At 38.2% G+C, this 23,498-nt stretch overlaps 1 protein-coding gene across 2 annotated transcripts in view; it reads left to right on the forward strand.

Moving 5' to 3' along the window:
- Positions 1-7,068, forward strand: part of SSBP2 (single stranded DNA binding protein 2) — a 290,136-nt gene extending 283,068 nt beyond the window's left edge. For both annotated transcript variants that reach the window (XM_046666475.1, XM_046666473.1), the window contains one exon: positions 6,162-7,068. In XM_046666475.1, the coding sequence (XP_046522431.1) occupies positions 6,162-6,191 (30 nt within the window). In that variant the 3' untranslated portion in view covers positions 6,192-7,068. The remainder of the gene's footprint in view (positions 1-6,161) is intronic.
- The last annotated feature ends 16,430 nt before the right edge of the window (positions 7,069-23,498 follow it).

Raw genomic sequence — 23,498 nt, forward strand, 5'->3', positions numbered from 1 at the left:
AATTTCCCAGAACCCTCCAAGACCTAGTGAGCCAGGATTTCCAGGAGTAGGGCTGGGCACACTTGGATGTGGAAAAGCTTTGTTTGTGATGCTGATGCACATTCCCTGCTAAGAACTACAGAACTGGAATATAGCATAAGGGATTTCAAAACCCAAACTAATTTCCTCTCCATAGGATCACTGCCCCCACACGTGTATGCCATCATTGAAATTGTTATGGAGAATCTGCCAAACCACAACCAGAATCGGAAAACTACCCTTATTTTGCCCTCACTCAAACTTTACCAGAGGCAATCGCGTCAAAATTTGAAGTAGAGGCCAATAACATCTACTTTTGTGCAGAATAGCTGTTGGAAAAACATGAGGAACTATGTAGTTTGTCATGCTTAGGATTCTGGAAATTATTTTTTTAGATCCTGGTTCTTTCACTGGTTTGCTTCAAGACGATGGCCAAATTAATTAGTTTTAATTAATTAGTTAATGCTCACTTTATCTAATCAGAGACATTTATTTCCTTTTCTGCTAATTCTTCCAGCAACAAAATGGTATAATTCAGTGAGGTATATTTGATAGTTAATTCAGTTCAGTTCAACACTTCTTGAGCCTGCTGTCTGCAAAGCTCTAGGTTAAGGACAGGTATGCTGAGACAACTGCACACATCCCCAACCCCAGAGAGTGCAAGCCGACGAGAAAACGTACTTACACAACTAACGAAAACGTTTGTCAGATTAGTAAGTGCTGTAATAGATATAAACCAGATGTTTTAAAAGTATAGAGGAAATTATTAATTTTGGATTGGAGAACAAAACTTTTTTAAAAGGTTCTACATGACTTTAACTTTAAGGGTGGGAACAAGAGGAACTCTGCCCTCTGCTTCCTTCCCCCATGTGTCATTGGTGACTGCTGCCTTGTTTAACCGTCGGGGAGGGGTGCCACCTCAGGGTTGGCATCGGAAAGCCCTTCATGGGGATCAGATACAATAGGACTTGAACACCTTCTTCGCCCAGAATAAGCACCAGCCTCATCCTTTAACTCCAGCCGGACACGCAGAACAGCAGATCCTTTCGTGAATATGTGCGTGGAAAAGAGAGCAGCCGGAGCGGGGCTTCTCCCGTCCTGACTCCTGGCCCAGCTTCACTATCCTTGAAGCCAAGAAGGAGGCAAAATGCCAGACTGCTGTGCAGAGTTAGCAGAAAACAACAGGGCCCCCTCCGTTCTCCTCCCTCCCTCTCTCCTGTGCCCCTCAGAGAAGTCCCGAAAGGAAAAATAACTGGGTAGTGCTGGAGGAACCGCTCCACCGCGTGGAGGGTAGTGCGGCCTTGGGAGCAGGTCCATGCCGGCTGCTCCACTCTCCTGTCTGGTGAGGGGTCTGCGCATCATGAATGATGTCGTTGTGATCCACGGCTCTCTCTATGACATCACCACACATTTTTGTTTAGACCTTTCTAAAAGATCAAGAAATGAGAGCAGAGGGGAAAGAATACAAAAGAGTCATTGCTGACAAATGTAAGGCCTTGAAGAGGTAAATAGGCCAGCTGTCTCCAATAAGTTCGCTTTACTATAACCAAGGAAAAGCAGAACTATTTAGTGAATTCAGAAAGAAAATATTTCCCAATGAATGAACATGCAAATTATAGTGTTTTTTAATGAAAAGCACACATTGGTGAGCAGTCCACCTTTTGAGGATTTGTCAGTCTTTATCTTATCAAGTTAAACCCCAGGAGGAGGCGTAGGGAGGAGAGTGCATCTGTTGATGCCTGTTATGTGCAGACACTATCCTAGTCACTTCACACATGCTACCTCATTTAGTTAATATAGACACAAAAATGCGCAACCCAGAGTCAGAAACCTTGCAAATGCCAACATGCTTTACACCGAAAAACGTGGATCAAAAATGTATCACTATTCAGCCTCTTTTTTTGATCGTAAACAAGGCCTTTAAAGAAACAAAGATGACCCCTAGTGTTCAAACTCTGTAAAAGGTTTGGTTTTGAGAATATAAAATCCAAAAAGGCTTAGTTCAAAAAATAGTGCTTCATGCTTCTCAAGGAAAGAAAGCAGTTAGCCTTAATTCTTGGATTAATTTTGCAGAATATTTTCTCCATGGCATGAACTATAATCAGTTGAGCAAACATGTTATTAAAATCCTGGTGTCCAGTAGGAATGATACACAAGGTGGTGGTTCCTCTCCTATTACTCTTACTGCCCTTTGTCATTTTTCTGCCATTGTAAAAAAAACCACACATGCCCAGATTTTTTTTGCATAGTCACATACACACTAAATTTTTTTTTCTTTTGATTAGCTCAGAGGATCTGCACTATTTTTTACTTATCTCTCACTAAGAAAACAAAATCTCCTACAGATGCTTAGAAGCAGTAATCCAGTAGGATCTGAAGTGTTCTTCAAGTGTGTAAACAGGAACTTAGCCGTATGGTTCAAAGATTTAATGGATGTCTCTGATGGATTCCATGGTCCATGAACTGCCTATAATAAAGGGAAAATCACAAATTCTCTAGTTCATACCAAAGCATGCCATTTCAAAATATGTTTTACATAAAAAGGTAAAATGTTAGTAAAAAATTATACCTTTAGGTTTTACTTTTTTTTTTGCTAAACCAAACACTAATGCTGTCAACAGCTTTGTGAGAGCTGTTTTATCATCTGATTGAGGAGAACCAGACTCACAGAATCGTTTTGAAACAGGGCAACCTGATAGCACAGCATTTTGGCACAAACATCACAATATGTCATCGCATGTTGAGGCAGCGGTACAGGAGACACATGGCAGTGTGGTCTCAGGACAGCACACCATGAATATTTTATGTCTCTAAATATGATACCCATGTAACACCTACTCTTCCTGTGCTTCTGGAAAACTGTAAGCCACTTCTCTTCTCCTTTGAAGAATAGTAATCAACAGTGAAAGTCCGTTTTGCTCGCACATTGTGAGTTTTCCTAGAAGTTTTGTGATTTCCCTTAATTTTACTTAGTTGAAGTAGTTTCAATAAAGGCAGCAGCAGATGAGCAGTGCAGACAGCACATCGCTTATGTAGACACACACGTAGTCTGTTGCACTGCACCAAATACCCTGAGAGCGTCATTTTATAGCTACTTGTACTATTCAGAATTTAATTTTATTAGATGCTTGCTAGTTTTTTCTAAGCTGTATTTCTTGGAGTCAACGTTTCCGTCCTTTCGGAATGAATCTGGCCCTTATTTTCTCTCTTATACCCAATTTTTCCACCTAGTGTCCTCCCTGGAAAAGCCTTGCTCCCCTCACCTCCCGACGAATGTGTGACAAGTTTGCATTTTTCTGTAAGATTTGCTTAAGACATTTGAAATATCACAGGTTAAAAATCTTAACAATTGCCAGTGTTAAGCGATGGTAGCAACCCACAAACATGCTTGATAGCAGAGAATGTGCATATATGTTTGTTTATATATATGCGTACTTTAACAGTGTCTATTAGAATGAAGCCCATAATGTACTCCTAACTACTTTCCTTAATGTTACAGTACATAGGAATGAACTGTAATCGCCTTATGAGGATATGCATTAAATGGGATGGTCTCTAGAGTTAATTATGAGTCACCCAGAAAATTTTTTTCAGACATTTCCTTTGAAGTCCTTTCTGAAATACTTTAATATCTTTTACTGTTTTGAGATTATTGGCACAATATACCCAATAAAATCTTTGTCTTAAAATAATGATTGATGATCTAGCTGTGTTATCTAAGTTTAAATTAATTAAAATTAAATACAGCTAAATTTCCAGTTCTTGGATTGTGCTAGCTACGTTTTAAGAGTTCAGTGGCCATGTGTGGCTAATGGCTGTTGTAGTGGACAGCACAGAGTAGAGCATGTCCATCATCACGGGGAGTTCCGTCGGACAGCACTGATTGCCTCACCAATTCTTATTGTAAATAACAATAGCTAGAGAAGCATATATTAAATTTTTCTGTGCCCATTGTGCCAGATTCTCTAATTTTTCTACTTTTAATAAAACCTTGGTATCCATTTATTTTATTGTTGTTTATTCTTACCCCATTAGTCAAATACCAAAATAGACTCTGTTTAACTAAAGCCTGTGGATAGTTCTCTGAAGCACGTTGTCCTTATTTATTGTGGGAGGTCCGCGGGGTGTCCTCTGATGAAACGGGGGTCTGTCCCCCTTCCAGCACAGGGTCGAGAGGGGCTCCATTTCTCCAGTCCTTGTCTAGGATTGTTTTGGGGTTTTGGTTTGGTTTGGTTTTGCTTTTCTTTTGTGCTGCCACATTCAAGGGTAAAGGGGAAGATGTTTTCTGTCAAACTGAGTCCCCTCCTCTTCCCTGGCAGTCTCCCCTTTTGATCGTCCTCACTGTAATCCAACACACAGAGTCAGTAATGTATATAATTTAGCTTTCCTATACTGAAAAGAAATTTGGGGCTACTAAGTGGTCAACAAGTAGATTTCTCTTGATTTGACCTGTATTGAAAGGATTAACCATCCCCTTGTAGTCCAGTGACCCTTCTTCAGGCCGGGTCATCACCTTGACTCAGGATCAGTGCGCTTTTCTTCGTTTGAGCACTAGATTTACCCCTAGTGACTTCCAGTCCAGACTTCTGCCAGGTGAGCCACTGTCACGTTGTGCTCTTCCCTGGGAATCTTGCTTCTTCTGTATTAATAAATCCATCCTTATCTCAGTCCACATCCTACACTGTGTTTCCAGTTCCTGAGTACCTCAGCTCATGTGAAATTCACTCCATTCTGTCTGCTCCCTTTTTAAAAAGGTTATGCTCCCGTTCCCAGGATCATCACTGTTCCTGGTAAGCCCCTGCAGCCTGGGACCATCCCCTTGATTTAACTGCCTCTTTCCTGAGGCACAATCATCGTCAGCATGTTGAACGGAATTCTCTTTTACCCTGGTCCTCACAGGTTTTTAATAAAACATTTAACGTATTTAAGGGTCCACCTTTACGTTTTAATCTAGAAACCCTCTTCATCTGGAGACCATCACCATTCGGGAGTGGATGCTGCTCCCCACATCTCAGACCACATCTAGGCTCACATCTAGAGATGTGCTGTCCGGAAGGTGGCCGCTAGCTACATGGGGATATTTAAATTTAAATAAATTAACATTTCAGTTCCTCAGTGGCACTAGCCACATTGCATGTGCTCAGGTAGCCACACGTGGCTAGTGGTTTTGGTGTTGGACAGCACGAATTGTAGAACATGGCCATTGTTGAAGAAAGTTCTCTTGGACAGTGCTGCTCTAGAACTTTTCTCTCACTCTAGTCCTTGAGAACTTGAGGGTAGATGGGCATAATTATGAAGAGAATCGCTCTGTGTTTCTTCTCAATCATTTTTGAGACTTCTTTTCTGAATTTCTGAAAGTCTCACCTTTTACCGGTTGTCAGCCTCATCAAACTGACAGATAATGTGTGACAACAGCGCCCTCCTCCGGCCCAGAAATGACTGCGGGTTGAGATTAGAGCACAGGTTAGGGCGAGAGGCTTGTATGCCAAAGTGTGAATCACTCTTGAGTTTTCTAAATGCTTTAATTAAGTACTTCTTAGGGCCAGCTGAGAGTTGGTTTTTGTTTTGTTTTGTTTTCCTTACACTATTAATATAACATTTACTGAGCTCTTTCTGTGTATTCAACAAATACATGGTTTTAAGGATTTTGTATTTAATCCTCCCAACACCACTTTAAGATAGATACTGTTATTGAACCCATTTTACAGGTGAGGAAACTGAAGCACAGAGTGTTTGGTAACCTCCCAAGTTTACGTAGCTAGTAGATATCAAACACTGTCCCTCCTGCTTGTTTCATTATGATTCAGCCTTGGACTGGATTTGCCCAAATTGTTACAAGTACCCACGAAACGTGAATCTGGCTGGAAGGACAGGGCTGAGGGACTGGGTAATTACAACCACCTAAGTCCAGGGAGAGAATGGGATTGGTTGCTTTCCAGAGGAAATATTAAAAATTTCAGGACTAAGTCAATTCTGTATAAATTTACTCGTTTATACTATCTTATTTTCATGTTGTATGAGGTTAAAAGCTTGAACGTAAAAGATTATAAGACATAAAAATTCACAGTTCCTATTGTTGACCAAGAGGAACGTTAGTGGTCTGTGCAAGAATTGTTTCAATACAGATTCTTCTCTCCTTCTAGTACTCCCCTAGCATGACAATGAGTGTGTGATGCATCACCAAGTCTCCTCACGAAAACCACAGTGAGTCAGCCCTTCACAGAACTACTACGGAAGAAAATTGTTCGTCACAGTGGACAGTTAAACAAAGGAATCTCAGTCACACCAAACCAACCTTTTTATTTCCTGCTCTCTCCCCTATTTTGTGAAGAAAGCGGGTCCAAACGTGATTCAAACAACTGTGCGGAGCGGCATATTAGAATTGCCCTAAACTGAACTGCAAATAACTATCTGTGTATGTATATGTGTGGGAAAGAGAATGTATTGTGTGTGTGTGTGTGTGGTATGGACATACACACATACGTACATTGACCCACAGGACAGTGTAAAATATTATCACGTGACATCTTAAGTAGAAATAAGTAGGGACTTTTATTCCATCCTTTTTTTCACGTTTACATTTTAATTATTAAAAGTTGCTCCTGCCCCTCCCTGAACTATTTTGTGCTGTGTATATCACTGCTTTATATAAGTTATTTTTTAAGGTGAACTCAGATGTTATGGTTTTGTAAATGTCTGCAATCATGGATAGGAATAAAATCGCTTATTTGAGAGCTTTCATTAAATTGCGTGTGATGCAAGTTATCCTGTGAATCACAAAGTGTACTGTCTCAAAAAAGGAGAAAGCGTGTCTTTATCTCTGTGTCAAATCAAACAGTTTCTCAGTTACCTTCAGTGAAAAATATTTTTGTACTTTTTCTTTAGGAACAGTACTTCAAGTCAACGAAACCTGACTGGGGCCTAACAGTATATTTCTGCAATATCTGCTGTGGATGGAATTCTTGATTTGTCTGTCTTAGATGAGACCAAAAGACATTAATTATCTGCAATTGCCTAGACCATAGCAATAAAGTGACAGGGGTTGCCATACTTTTACCAATGTATTTTCTCTCTAACATGATGAAGCCCAGAAGTGATGATAAAACCGTTTGCTTGAATTTGTCACTTCTCATCAGGAATCCTAGAGCTAAATTTTTAATAACCTACTAATCTGAGATGGTATCTGGTTTTTATTCAGACTCTTGTGAACATTTCCACATAGACATTGCAAAGAAGGTACATTCACCTGCTTCAGACTTTGAGCAAGAGGGGGAAGAGTTCCTCCCACAGCCCCGGGCTCTGCAGGGCTGCTGTCCCACCCGGCTGTCTTGCTGACTAGCAGCAGAATCGACTGGGAATGCGCCCTTCCGTGCACACCTTCTCACTGGCGGCTGAGCACCGGCTCTGTTTCCAGGATATGGGGCTTTTGTTTAGAGAGAAATCACTTATACTAATTATATTTCATCTGGCCATTGACTTCAGCAGGCTGAATCTGCTTTGTGTAACTGTTTAGAAAAAAAATGAGTAAATGTTAGAAAAATTTAACAAAAAACACTTCCCTTCTGAAAGCACCTTGCTCTATGGCACGTTCCAAGTCTTTTGGGGTTTTTGTGTTTAAATCATACATACAAACACCACAATCATAGTAGAAGAATATGAGGACTTTAATTTTAGACTCTAACAGATCAGTTGGTGATCCTTTCTGTTAAAATTCTGATACAAATAGCCATTTGCAAACATCAACTATATATCCAGACTCCAGAGAGTTTGAAAAGTATTGTTCAGTCTCAGGTAAGAGGTGTCCTTCTTTCTTTTAGGCATATGGTCTCTAAAGTGGAAATTTGGCAGTGTGTTGACTAGTTCCTGGTCCCAGGTGATTTATTTCTTTCAAATCCATAATGATTTATTTCCTCTGAAAATAAAGATTTTGCCTGGGTATGACAGGGATGCTGGACAGAGCTGTTGAGGGGAAAAAAGAAGCTGAATTAAATTTATGTTCCAGATTTAAACCCTAATCAAATGAGTGGCCGTTAATCAGCCCGTGTGCGGGGGCCGAAGACTGCACCCTGGGGAAGAGCTTCAAGCTTGCAAGCTGCAGAGAACTTTCATGAAAAATTCAAACCAAAAGGTCTTTAACTCAGTCTGAGGTAACCCGAAGATGACGCTTTGTACAGACACATGGGTTTACCGAGAATAATTTTAACTTTCACTTTTTATGATAATTGTGAGAACATTGACAGTCCTGTGATTATTAAGCCTAATCGTATAATGCTAGGATTTTCACACGTTTTGTTGACCCTTTTCTCCATTGTTACTGATCTTGAATTTCTTTTATTTGCCTTCTAAGAAGATATTGTTTCTTATTATCATAAAGAATCGTGAACTGATTTCACTTTCCCTTATTTTGGGAATAATATTGGAATATGAGTGACAATATGAGTCCCGTTATTTCTAGCCTATTTGGTCAAAAAATGTAAAATTTGATGTTTTTGAGGGTATAGGAATCACCTCCTTATAAGTATTTATTTCTTTTTCTCTCTTGGAACCCAGGTTAAAAGTAGCTATTTCAAATTTTTTAAATTTCTGAAATAGCTGACAAATTATTTTTGAGGAGAAAATTATATTCAAGAAAACTAGAAAATAGGTATACTTAATTTTAATATCAAATAATTTTCTCATGCACCGAATGGAGGATAGTATATCTGTATATTAATTTTTGTTTAGGTTTTTATTTAAGCCTTATCCCTTTTGTAGTAAGGCCATTTAACCTTTTTCTCTCATGTTTTCCATTTCCATCCATGCATATATGTTGGTCTTGATATATACTACCTGCTCCTGAGTTATTTTTACACATTTCACCTCACAGTAATAATATCAGCAAGTCTTGCCTACATTAAAGATATGAAATACACATGTGGAATATAAAATAATAAGTGAAAACATTGATTCTCATTACTCTGCTTTGCATTCTGCCTGACTCACCACAGTGAAAATACACGTCAAATTCTTTCTAAGGTATGTATTTCCTTAGCCAGCTGCCTTCCTGTGACCCATGGCAACTGAGGCTGTAGGGTGCCGTTGGTCTGGTAATACCCCACGTATTAGGTGGGTGAGTCTTAGTGCTCCTTGAGAAGTGTTCCAATTTGACTCAGTTGCTGATGAATATGAATTGCACAGCTAGGAATCTGAGGTTAAGATTTCTCTATTGCCAAAAAATTAACAAATCAGTTCTTCTCCCTGAGCCATGGAAAGTGCCCAAAACACCTCTTTTCCCTCCAGGAATAAAATAAAGTTCCATTTCTATTTTTATGATTCTCTTAAGATATCTGAACTCTTGCATTTCATAGGATCATTCAGTTAAGACTCTTCCTGTAGTTTAAAAGACGGCAAAGGAAAATAACTGAGTTCAGTTTGGGACATGAGGAAGCCCTACTTTTGTCCATGCCTTGTCTTCATCATATCCTTCTGGGAATGTGCAGCAAAGCATTCAGAACTGCTCCCTTGGCACGGAGTTTCCCACAGCCCTTAATACTATTACATCTTGGTTGGCTTGTTGAAGGCTTTCTCCATGCTTCCCTCCCAATCCCTGCATCTTCCAGTAGAAATAAGACAGAGACTGAACATTTTTCCCTTCTCAACCCTTACAATTTTCTTCTTCACGTAGTGTATAGTTTTCCCAGGGAAATAATTGCAATTTCCATTTCTTGATGATCACTGTCAATTAGAAGCAGTGCCACAAATCACAGCTACTTGACTTTGGAATGCGTTATAGTATTTTGACACTGGTTTTCCCTTCGTTTTTATGTTTTGTGTACTATAATTCTCTTTCCTTGAAAACGCTAATTGATACAAGTAGCCGTGTGAATGCATAGCATGGGGGGGGGGGCAGTCTAATGAGATGGGGGGACTGGGGAGTTACTATGCATTTTCCAAAAAGTAAATTAGTCCCTTTTTTTTTATACTCCCTCCTGGTGGAATAAGTTTCTTGTTTGCCATGAGGAGCAGGAGTCTCTGTTTGCTTAAAACAGTGGCACCCAATCGTAAGCAAGTGTAAGAGGCTTCCTGGATCAGTGAACCATACCTTGAGAAATACTGGAGAAGTAAAGAAAGAATTGTGAACCATTATTAGTGCACTTCTGTTTTACATACTAACCTTGTGTGTGTGCATGCACATGTGTGTGTGGGGGGTGGTGGTATGAAGTTTGCTCGAAAAGCACTTCCACTGTGATTTTACATTATGTTATAGCACGACTGGTAACAAACATAACTCTTTCCTTTGATTGCATTTTATTGCAATGGTAAAGTAGCTGATTAAATGATTTGGGATGGAAAGAGAGTATACAAGACATAAGCAGGTGGAATCTCGTGTGCTTTAATATACCTGTGTTAGCCAGTCCACATTAGGCCTTATGAAGGCACTGCGTCTCAAGGTAAGAGCATAAATGGTCGTTTCATCCTTGGTTACGTCACGGCCAGGAATCGTGGAAGAATTACTGTTTTTTGATGTAGACATTTGTTTACAAGAAATTGAATTGACATTATTAATTTATTTCACCAAAAGCATCAACTTTACCCATGAACTGTAATTCAGATGGAAAGGGGTGACCTACAGATGAAAAACACCTGAGACCTCTTTAATTACTTTTCTAAACTACATTCTAAAGAGAAATTCTCAGTCAAATAAGTCTCCTAAGGAGAATTTCTCTGTACCTTTCCCATGTTAACTTAGTATAATTTGTCTTCTTGAATAGAGGAAAAATAATTTCTGTAGGTAGTTTAATGTAAATATTTTTGCTGTCTACATCCTTAAAAATGAAATACAGTACTATTTATAAGATATTGTACATTTTAAAGTGGGACTGTTTTCATATATGGAACCACAATTTCTCTTCTCCCCCTGGTGGATTTACTATCCTCAGATAAATGGAACTCATCTTGATTATCCCAGTCATTGAAAGTTACGATCTGTTCCTACAAATATTTAGTATTTCATTTTTTAAATGATGTGTGCAATTAACATGATAAAGGTGAGTTAATATTCTTAGGAAAAAATGATATACAAGATTATTCCCAGTTAACATTAAAACTTTATCCCACTTTCTCTTTTGCACTGAATGACCTCAGTACATTGCCAAAAAAGTGAAATTTGGATTTTCACAATGTTCTCAGAACACAATACAGTATGCTATCAGCTAAATTTCCATCATGTCCTGGTAAAATTTGTCAGTAAAATGTAATTAACCATCTACTTATTAGGAAACAACAATTCAAATAATCTGTCCAGTTTACATAATTTGAAAAAAAATCTACTTTAAATTTAGCAAGACCTTAGGATTTTTTTAATATAAACTGATTAAAATGTGTGTATGACTTTCTATCAGATTATATTTCAAAATGTTTACTTTCCTTGCATTAAGACAATTAAAAACTTAACAGAAACTATATGTTAGAATGAATAATTTAAAGCCCATCCTGTTGTGTCAAACATGAAAAAATGGAAAAGTTTTTATAAATAGAATTCTTTATTCCTGATAGCCATTAGCTTATTGAATTGTTTAATTTATCTAATTGTGATTTTTAACGATTTAAGATGTTCTCTTACTACGTGTGTTTAAAATGTTGCTTATAATGTCTTCCTGGGAAAATAGACTTATTTGTAAGGTTTTATAAATGCACAATTTATGTGTAAATATAATTGGAATCTAGGATGACTCTTAGTAATCTACTATTCTTAATTCAACCGTGACCACCAGCTACCTGACACATTTTGTAAATTTAATGTCTGCGTGCATATGTGTGTGTGTGTGTGTGCGTGCACATATGTGCATTATTACATTCTCAAATGGATTTATCACTAAATGTTTTTGTGCAAATACTTGAGTTATTCATGTAATGGGAAAAGTTGCCATAAAGATGTACATAAATATCCCTTGATTTGGCACGTTTTCACATTTAATTTTAAAAATACAGCTTTTCATTCACAGTTTCTACCCTTTTCTTTCTAGCCTCTACTTTACTACTTATGGAAAAAGTAAAGGAAATTGTTCGTATGAAGCTAGCTTAGATGCTTTCTGAATGGTAAAATATGACTAATATGGGCATCTGTGTATATGACTGAGCCAGACCTTCTGCCTCATATAAAATCCAAGAGTCTCCAATATCAAAGAGTTCATATGCACTTAAGAAAAGGCTATGATGAGTGTCTATGTAGTTACACAACTAAACTTTGAATACTAAAAAATAACTAATTTAATAGTCAATAGGTATCTATTAATGGATAAAAGTTTGATATTTTATTCCAAATAGGATTACACATAACATGGAAAGATCAAGCAATTATGCAGATAATTCATGCAAAACTATTCTCCTCAAGTACATTCATCTTTCTGATGAATTATACAGATGGTTACCTCAGTTCACCGTAAATATTTGCCCAAGTAAAGATGCTGAAGTGGGTTCTCCACTCTGCTCTATAGATAAAGAAGGATAGAAGGAGGAAGGTCTGTCGTAGAGATGACGAATTCATCCTGTATATCAACAGAAGGATATAAATCATTTTTTCAATAAATTCTTAAATACTGTTTCCGCACTATTTAAGAGTATTTTAAGTATTAAGTATTTCTAGTATTATAGTGATCCAAGTGGGGTCTTCCAGTTCAGTGATGCGCATATTTGTACATAGCAATTAGAAAGGAAAATGCTGTAAATCCCACTGGCCAGACACCTTACTGAGCAAAGGTTACTTCAAGGAACTTTTCAGGCAATTTTAGCAAGGTGTCTGGATTTCTGGGAGATGGAGGGTCGGTAGCAAGGCAGCTGACGAGTCCCTGCATTTAAAACAGGTAGGGTCGTATACCTAAGAGTTTTTCTAGAAGTTATTTAAACTATTTCTAATTGTGCAGAAATGGTTATTAGTGGTAGTAGCATTATGTAAAGTATCACAGGTAAATGAAACCAGGAGAATTCATTTAATTCCCCCTCAGCTCCTCTTGATGAATGAGAAAACAGTTAAAAGTCCAAAATGGAGGGACAGGGGTTGGAGTGTCTTCATCCCCAGCCCCAAACAACGTGAGCAATCAAGTGTGTGTTCTCGTCACTCTGTATCTTTAAAAGTGAAGAAACTCTCTACATCAAAAGAGGCATAAAAATTAAAGAAATTCCAGAAGTTTTATTCCCTGCACAAATTGTCTGATGAGAAATATGATGTTACCTTTTAGAAAGCTCTAGAGCCAATAGACAGTGTACATATAAATGTTTGGCTGTCTCATTCGGTTTGCAAAGCTCCTCTTGAAGTTTACATTGGGCTCTGCTTGGCTATAGCTGCGTTTCCCAGTGTGCGACGACCTCACATTTTCCTCCCACGATTGTGTCTTTGCATCTTACAGCACGTAATTCTCCATGGTGATAGGGGAGAAACTCTTGATTTCTAGTCGTGTCACCTGAAAAAATTTGCTTTTAAATGTGCTCACAGTATACTCTCAGTTATCGCATATAATATATAAATTAGGATACCTTGTATAAAAGAATTCGATATTTCTTATTTATATAACTATTGTTTCAGAGAAAGAAACGGTTTAAGAATTGGAAAGTCAAATGTATTCTCTGTATGGTCTTTTACGGTGCTCACTGTTTTGTCATTAAGTTAGTCATTATTCACTTATAACTAAAGGGACATTCCACATACTTAGTGGTCTCAAAATTTCTATAACCGAACACATGTATTAATCATTGAAAGTGATAATAATTTTAGTTTTGAGAGCTCAGCATGCTATTACAACAAGCAGTAGCCAAATTTTCATATATTTACTTCATCTTTATTTGAGAAGTACTTACCTAGTACTTTTTGATCCAATGAAAAACCCCCAGAAAGCTACACTTATATCCACTGAAAAAAGAATACAATTAACACTTTTAAAAATACATGACATATATGAAAGTATTATATGAAAATAGAAGCACCAGCAATTGCAAGAGATCCATGTCACCATAAAAGTTCTCAAACTAATACCCAAATTCAAAATTGAAATGCTCGGTGTAACAGTTGTTAATAAGAAGAAATTTATTGAAGGAAGTAAATAACCAAATCAAAACCAACACAGGAGCCATATCTAATTTGTAGCACAGGTGGATAAGTCAGTCTAAGATACTTATCACCACAAAAACAGACCATAACCAATTCTCAATATTGAGTCGTCAGAGTTGAAAATTCAATCCATTTAGCAAAAACACCATTTGAAATAGGCAGCACAATAATCTCAGGCTCTTCTCAAAAATAGTAATCTTGCTGAAAGATTCCTGGTTACGAAATTACATGGCCCAGCGAAGCTCAGTTTAGAATGTAAAGCGTTCGAGGTCCAGCTTTCTGTGGAACGTGGGTGCCCCGAGTGTCGCTAAGATGAGCCTCTCCAGCCGTCTGGGAGGGAAGTGGTCTGCAGTGAGAAGTCGGGTGGGCTGCCTCTGGTTACTTCCTTTCCCAGATGCTCTAAAACCTAGTCCGGTAAGGTATTTACTACCATGTTTTCAAGTTCTAGAATGATTTGCATAATGTTTCTGTGTAAGAGTGAGTTACTGATCTATGTATTTGCAAAAGTAAATGACTAATATCAACATTTTTTCCTTCGAGTAACCAGAAATATTTTGTCGTTTTGCTCTGGCAGTCGGCACTTCAGAAAACATGAAATGCAGATTGGAGAAGTATATTTTCCAGAAAACTTTGATGTTCCTTTGAAATCTGTTTAAGATAAGATATCTGTCTGGTTTGTTTGGCAGTCTTGCCTCTCATCGAGTTTACCATGACTCGAGCTCTTGCCTTGGGCCTGAGAGATGGAGGTGGCCCCTGCGCATTAAGGTGGCCCTGGAAATGCATAAGCTTATCCAAGTGAAGAGGCGGGGGGAGCAGGCAAATGATTAAGTCAGACATCTTTTCCCCTTGAGTTGCACAAATAGATGTTCTTGCTCCTAATGAGTAGAAAATTGGCATTTAGCAAGATTAGTGATGAACACTAAACTGCCACATAAACTTCAGAAGTTAAATGCTACAGTTATTGCCTAACCTATTTTGGTGGTTTCTTCCTGCTGAAGATGAAAATTTATACTCTAGGCTTTATGTTGCAGATCCCTTTGTGGTTGTCCTGACGCTGCTTGCCAAAATAAGCTACAGGTTTCCAACTGTTTTCAGATACAAATATCACCAATGAAAACACTTCAAACCTATTTCTGGCATAAAAACCTATACACACAAGATCTACAGAATTGGGAGACTAGAGACTTAACCAAAAGAGAGTCAGGAAAAATACCTACGTAATTTTGGCCTTGGAGAGAGAGTATGTATGTGCCAACAGCGATTTATTAATGTATTTCAACTTTCAGACTCTTTCGAGAAGTGCTTTCTTATTCCATAAGTTGAATTCGTATTTTACTATTTGTTTAAAAGTTGAAAATCAATGTTAATATTCAGAATGTGCTTAGAGTTCAAGACATTCCTTACATAGTTACTTGGCTATGTACGAATTTTACTTTCAGTGATTACGTTAAAAGAGTATATTGAAAATTTTTCAGACTCTTAATTATAAGACAGGTTAATCAGATGTAAAAGAACTGGTTTCTGAGGATGTTTATATGTAGAATGTTTCAACTGGCAAGCATAGTCTGCACAATTCTGAAATGCAAACAGAATCATAAGATTAGTTTCCCATTAGGAAATCTTGATTCTCCTGAGACATTAGCCAGTGCACTGAGATGAGCAGGGGGCTGTGTGACGTTTCCTCTGACCTTTACCTTCCAGAAGAGATGAGACCAGAGGTGGAGTCTGCTGCAGAGGCCTGGGAAATATGTTTACAGGGCTGCCTCCTCTGCCTGCCTTTGAAAGAATTCCCTCTGCTTCCCGGACTTGAGCACCATGCTCCTTTTCCTGCAGCTCAAGTTTCACAGCCTCTGCCTGCCCCACAAGGACTCCTATTTCTCAAGCCATGTTTAAGGCAAAGAGGGTGAATTAAGATGGGGCGATGGGGATAGAAACCTCAAAAAGGGGACTCAGAAGAGAAGCTATTTTCATTTCACAGTAGAAATACTCTTACAGGTCAATGAAGTTAGTAATCCAATCACGTGTTATCTTGATCAACTGCAATCTAATATGCTCAATAAGAAACATAATTTTTGTGGGTAGAATTGCATTAAATCCTCTCTCTTTCTTCCTCATTTGGGAGTTCTGAGATCTCTAGGACCTAGAGTTAATCCTTGTAGGTAAGGTACTATTTAGAATTATTGAAAAGTTAATGTGCCTTCATAAGTAGCTATTAGCTCTAAAGGATTAATGAGGCTCTTGAAACGACTACTTGATCCCTCAAGAAGTAAATTAGGCACTGGTAAGAGCAGAGTCCACTCCTTCTTGGAACATTATTAAGACAAGAAAGACTCCAGGAAACATAGTTAACTAAAAGCCAAGTCAATACAGATCCTAAACTACTGTGGCAAGTGGGAGTGTCACCTCACAATTGTTGCACTCTTTCCTGTGATGAATGACTCCATTTTGGTAAAAGAATTCCATTTCTCCATTAAGCAATCTTACAAGGTGTTTTGCTTTGGGGCCTGACCACACTCCTCATCGCTACCACAAGACCCACTGTGTACAGTCAAGCCAGCTGACAGTAGCCTTTCTCAATATGTGTCCACTTGTACTCCTCCCCATTGGTCCCGGGAGTCGTATTCCACGAGCAGTGTTAGTAAACGCTCATCACTGAATCAGCGGCAGGTGGTCCCTTAGTCAGTCCAGCCCACGTGAGCAGCTGCTTACAGTGACCCCACTGCCTCCCTTGCACCAGGTCCCCAGTCTCTGCGGGTTCCCAGAGAGATCCACGAGACTTTCAGCTATTATAAGTTTTACCTCCCACTTCTAATTCATTCTTAAGATATCTTTGGGAATTCTGTAGCTTGTGTTGTGTCAGCTTGGCTTTTGCTTTGGGATTTTTTCCCTTCTACTTGTCTATCTGGGTTTTAGCCATTTTTAAGGAAAGAAAGTGTTCAGTGACTGGTAGAAAATGATAGCTCAACAACGAGCCGATTATATTTTATCTTATTAAATATGATTCTTGGTTTCTACTAATAAATATTAGGCCTGTCCTATCGGGTAGGCATATGATCCTTGAAGATCCTGAGTTTACTCTGCTTTTTTATGCTACACAGCATATTGTAAAGCTGAGACAAATGCCTATTAATATTTTACACATTAGCTTTAATGGAGTATTATAAACGTGTAGTAACATTTTTAGTTAGGTACGTCTCAATGTTTTGAAATGAAGGAGGGGGAGGAGGGAGAGCGCATGCTCCTTCATCTTTAATTATTGATCCTTTGCATGGATGGAGTGTGACCCGATTGTTTTATAACAAGCTACGTGCACCTCTTCAATCAACAGTTCTCTGCTGTGATTTACAGTAAGTGCATCTAGGCTTCTAAGACTTCAAATCTAGAAATCTGTAAAGATAAGGAATTTAAATCTATTTTAGATGCATGTTCATCTATGAGTTTTTTCTGTGAACCCAATTCATCAAAACATGCCAATGCAGTATTTTTCATCCAAACACATTCATTGAATTATTTCAACATCTGATCTGGGGGAAGGGGGACGCTGTTGGAGAGAAGGCAGTCATAACCCGTTAAAACTGATTAATTGTATGAACTTTCAAAAATTAAAATGGTAAGCGTGTGCTTAAGGAAAATAAAAAAATTGTAGTCCAACATATTTCCAAAACCCGAGGATCTGACGATTGCTTACAATAATTAACTGCTTACGTCCCTGAGATAAGACTGCCTTCTTCATAGGGAGCCATGTGCAATGAACTAGCGAGTATGCTGATTCACATGCTGTGATTGTCCCGTGTCCCTAATGACTCCCGTGTACACTCAGGCTGAGAGTAAAGGGTGGGGGGTAGGTGGGATGGGGGAGTGCATGCAGACCGCACCTCTGCACAGGTTGGCAGACAGGGCTACTGGGCAACAGAATGAGTATGCACACCCCCCTCCCTTCAGAAAGCCTACCCGTCTCCAGAAATCCCAGCCCTGGTACAGTGCGAGTGGATGATCAGCATCAAAGAGCAGCAAAACTCTTAAAATGTTTAAAGCCTATATATTTTGTTTGTTTTAAACCATTTTATTGAGATATAATTGACGTGTACAAAGCTGTGCGTACTTTAATATATACAACTTGATAAGTTGGGCACTAGGTATACACCCTGAAACTATCAAGGCCATAGACATATGCATCACCTCCCAAAGTTTCCTCCTGCCCCATTTATTATTATTATTTGTGTGTGTGTGTGTGTGTGTGTGTGTGTGTGTGGTAACAATACTTAACATAAGATCTACCCTCTGAGAGAAATTTAAGTATGTAATGCACTATTGTTAGCTATAGCCACTATGCTATATAGTAGGTCTCCAGAACTTAGTTAGCTTGCGTAACTGAAAATGTGTACCCTTTGAACATCATCTCCCTATTTCCCCCTCCCCCCAACCCCTGACGCTCACCATTCTCTTCTCTGTTTCTATGGGTTCGATTATTTTAAAATCTGCAGGGGCTGGCCCCGTGGCAGAGTGGTTAAGTTCGCGTGCTCCGCTTCGGGGGCCCAGGGTTTCACCGGTTTGGATCCTGGGTGCGGACATGGCACTGCTCATCAGGCCACGATGAGGCAGCGTCCCACTCCCACAGAGCACAACTAGAGGCACTTACAGCTAGAATCTACAACTATATGCTGGGGGGCTTTGGGGAGAAGAATGAAAAAAAAAAAAAGAAGATTGGCAACAGTTGTTAGCTCAGGTGCCAATCTCTAAAAAAAACAAAAATAAAATAAAATCTGCATATAGGTGAGATCATACAGGATGTGTCTTTCTGTGTCTGGCTTATTTCACTTAGCATAACATCCCCCAGGTCCATCGATGTTGTTGCAAATGACAGGATGTCCTTCTCTTTTAAGGCTGAATAACATTCCATTATATGCATATGCCACATTTTCCTTATCTACTCCTCCGTGGATGAACATTTAGGCTGTTTCCATATCTTAGCTATTGTGAATAATGCTGCAATGAACGTGGAAGTGCAGATAGCTCTTTGAAATCCTGATTTCAATTCCTCTGGATGTATACCCACAAGTGGGATCACTGAACCATACGGTTGTTCTCTTTTCAATTTTTTGAGGAATTTAAATACTGTTTTCCATAGTGGCTGTACCAATTTACATTCTCACCAACAGTGTACAAGGGTTCCCTTTTCTCCACATCCTCACCAACACTTACCTTCTTACTTTTTAATAAGCAACATCCAATCAGGTATGAAATGCTATCTCGTTGTAGTTTCAGTTTGCATTTCCCTAATGATTAGTGATGTTGGGCACCTGTTCATATCCCTGTGGGGCATTTGTAAATCTTCTTTGGAAACATGTTTATTCAAGTCCTTTGCCCATTTTTTAATTGGGTTATTAGGGTTTTTTCCTATTGAGTTGTAAGAGTTTCTTACATATTTTGGATATTAGCCTTTCATTGATATATGGTTTGGAAATATTTTCTCCATTCCATAGGTTGCTTTTTCATTTTGTTGATTACTACTTTTGCTGTGCAGAAGCTTTTTAGTCTGATATAATCCCACTTATTTATTTTGCTCTTGTTGCCTGAACTTTTGGTGTCATATCCAAAAAATCATTGCCAGAACCAGTGTCAAGAAACTTTTTCTCTATGTTTTCTTCTAGCTAGATTACAGTTTCAGGTTTTATGTTTAAGTAAAACCAAACATAAAAATTTGACTCACCCCAAACAGGAAGATGGAGATATATTCCTAACAAGGAATATGTGAAACCTCTAGCAAAAAAAAAAAAAAACACAAGGAAACCACAACAAAACACCTCAGATACTGACTTTCAAAGTTTTATTACTTTTGCTTATTAAGATACACTTTAATTATTTTTTGTAAATTAAGAAATTAAAGACCTCTTATTGGAAGCAGTGTAGTGTGGTGTCACAGTAACAGACCACAGTATTGTCAGACTGTGTGACTCTGAACACGCTATTTATGTTCTCTCTGAGCCTCAGCTTGTTCAGCTCTAAAATAAGACTATTGATTTGAAACATCTCCAAGCGCCTAAACTTCTCAAGGAAGTAACAATGATAAAATCTCTCTTCTTAATGCTATTGCATTTTGATACTACTACTAATAATGCCATATCTAACACTTAATGTCAAGATGAGATTTTATAAATAGCTAGAAAAGTGTATTGATGTAGAGAAACAATTCAAAAAAATTTTTTAATCTTTATTTTTTCTTCTTTTGCAAATAAGAGCTAGTTTGGGGAGCTGATTTTTTTGAAAATTTACCACTATTTTTGAGTTCACTTTTTTATGTCAACAATCAATTTTCCTATATTAACAATCATTTAAAAATTTCAGGAAAACAGTCTAATAATATCAATCTTCTCAGATAACTGGGTTCCTAAAGAAACAACTAGGAAGTGACGAGAATCAGAAGTGACATGATCACATAAATCCCGTCCAATGCATTAACCCATTCACATATTTAATGAGAATTTAAAAAATATGCCTCCATCTCAATAGGACTCATGTTTATCCCTTTGACTACATCCTGAAGTTTTCCTACATCCAAGCTCTACAACTCCGACCTGGTGAGTTGCTAATAATATTTCAAGGACTGAGGTGTTAAAGCATGAAAACGTATTCTCATGAAGCCAGCTTGTTCTTGTGGACATTGTCTGCTATTCTTTTATTCATGTGAAGAGAATTCTAAGTGTCCACTTGAGGAAAGAAAGCTACCATAACAATACACTGACGAAGTAATGAGGTTTCAGTACCTGAAATGTTTAGAATATGAACTCAGAAGACACACTGATGAAGAAAGATGTCACAGGAAAGCGAATTTAATGAAAAAGTCTTAAGTAAAATGCCCAAAGTCTAATAACCGTGCAGTGGTTAACATCAGACTTGACAGAACCCGATTTATTTTTGAGGTGGGGAAAGAGGAAGAGGGGGCAATTGCTACATCATGCAGGAGATTTGGGAGATGCATGCTTCGACAGTCATTTTATGAAGTCTCCGTTCATTAGTCTATGATTTGTTGTGGACAGTTTTCTCTACTCGGTTGTGCAGTTTGTTCTGAATTAGACTACAGTTAATTTGATGCACTCTGCACAGATTCATCAAATGTACATATATATATATGTTGGGTTTTGTACTTGAATTCACAGTTTTGTATAGTTTGTATTTTACTTTGACTGTTTTAGGAATGCTAGAGTTAATGTATATAACAAATTGTTTTGAAACAGAAAAATCTTTATGTTGGGTTTTATTGATGAAGACTTCTTGAAAAGGCTAAAATTATATTCTTTATGTTTCACCACTGTTTATACACATATATTTACCTCTTTCAATGGTACTTGTGTCTTGCAATTTGGCATACATTTTAGAATAAACTTTCATTTTACAAAAAAATATTTTGACAAACTATACTGAATTTCTGAAGTTATAATTACTTAAAAAACAAACTCCCAAGGATTAAATAAATTTCAGATTAATTATGAAAATAAGAATGTAACCATGACAATATTATAAAAAATAATAAGTAAAATAGTACAAAATATCTAGAAAATTATTGTCATAATCTCAAGCATTAAGTTGACTCTGAAGTCAGACTGCCTAGGTTCAGTTCCTGGCTCACAATATCCCACTGTTGACTTTGGACAAGCCACTTACCTTGTGCTGATTTTCTCCAATATAAAATAGGCATTATTGATAGGACACTATTCCAACCCGTGCAGGGTCTTGTGACAATTACATGAAGCGATGCCTATAAATCACCTTGTATACTGTCTGGAAAGCACAACAATAAGTATTGCTATTATTACTGGTAATGACAAGTCTAACGAGTCTCTTATAATTAGAAAATACTGAAAAAATCTTAGATTGATTCTATTATATGAATAAAATATTTAGGGCTTACAAAAAAATCCCAAATTATGCACACATATTTCTCTTAAAACCAACTGGCAAATTTCCTTTTTGAAATTGAAAAAAAAATTAAGGTTTTGCTCTGTTTCAATCTATGAGGTACACTAGCTAAGAACTTGCAACTTCAAGTATTCTTTAATTAAAAATCTCATGGCGTGTATAGGACTAAATTTTCCAAGAATCACATTCTATGTTGATTTAGCTTTTTAAAAGCTTACCTAGCTAAATTAAGTCTTTCATATTAAAAGCAGTTATAGAAAAATATTAATTAATCAGAAATCACAAAGACAATTTTTTATTACTTTTCTGCTATTTGAGAAAGAGAAGCAGAAAAGTGGCTGATATAAAAAAACTATTAAAGCAACGGTTTGTGAGGTATATTCTGGATTCAGGTTAGATTTGGTCTAATCACAACATACATCAGTATTCTGTGCATTAATCATCGAGTGGTGGAAGATCCAGAAGTACGAAAGAATTTACATTTGTTATACTATAGACTATACCAAAAAAGTGGGCCAAAGTGCATGAGAGATGCTCATCAAGCACTGAAGTTTAAACAGTGGTTCTTCTTAAACCTCTAAGAGCAGGAAATTCAGTTAGCTGATCTGCCTGATCTTTGCTTATTGCCTCCTGCTCTCATTCTGGGTCTGCGCCCCAACGTCACCTCCCCAGAGATCTTCCCTGACCCCTTTAGCTCGAGTTGCCCGCCCCCGCCCCATTTCATGCTTTATTTTCTACGTAGGACTTATTTCTATGTTAAATTATCTCATTTAGTAGTTTGTGTGTTTATCTTTGGTCGTCTCCCACTAAAACATGAGCTCCATGAGAGCAGGAAATCTGCCTGCCTTGCTCACTGCTGTGCCTAGAACAGCGACTGGCACATAGTCAGAACTGAATGCACGAATGGAACCAATTGACTGAGTGCGAATCACCAAAAAGCAGGTTTGCAGCCTCATTATTGTTCTCTGTTGTTGGGGGTTTGGGGGTTGGAGATGGATAAAACCCCACATAGTTAGATTCCCACCATTCTTCCCAGACACCTGTCCCTATGTCATGGAACAATGAGGTGGCAATGCCCATACAGCAAAAGGGGCCCCTGCCCGGGTCCTGCACTTTAAAGGGCTCCACGTATCTCAAGTACGTTCACCCAGATTTTTATGAAAGCAAACATGAGAGTCTGCCTCTCGGGATCTGGCACTCGGCACCGACGTGCCACCATGCTTAACCCTGAATGTCCACTCTGCTGGGTGACACTGTCCAGGCCCCAGGGGAATGCCTCTCCGTTTTGCTTGCCTTCTGCCCTCAAGCAAAACGGGGCTGTGTCTGAATCTAATAAAGGTTTGGGTCTGCAGTGTCAGCCATAAACAGTGTTTTGAGGTGTGGGGGAATTTGAGTGGGAGAATTTCTCAGGTAAATTAAAAGAGAAATTCATTCACTTGACCAAACTTTACCGTGGGCTGGTTACATCTGCAATAGATTC

This window comes from Equus quagga, chromosome 7 (assembly GCF_021613505.1).
Source record: "Equus quagga isolate Etosha38 chromosome 7, UCLA_HA_Equagga_1.0, whole genome shotgun sequence".
Lineage (NCBI taxonomy): Eukaryota > Metazoa > Chordata > Mammalia > Perissodactyla > Equidae > Equus > Equus quagga.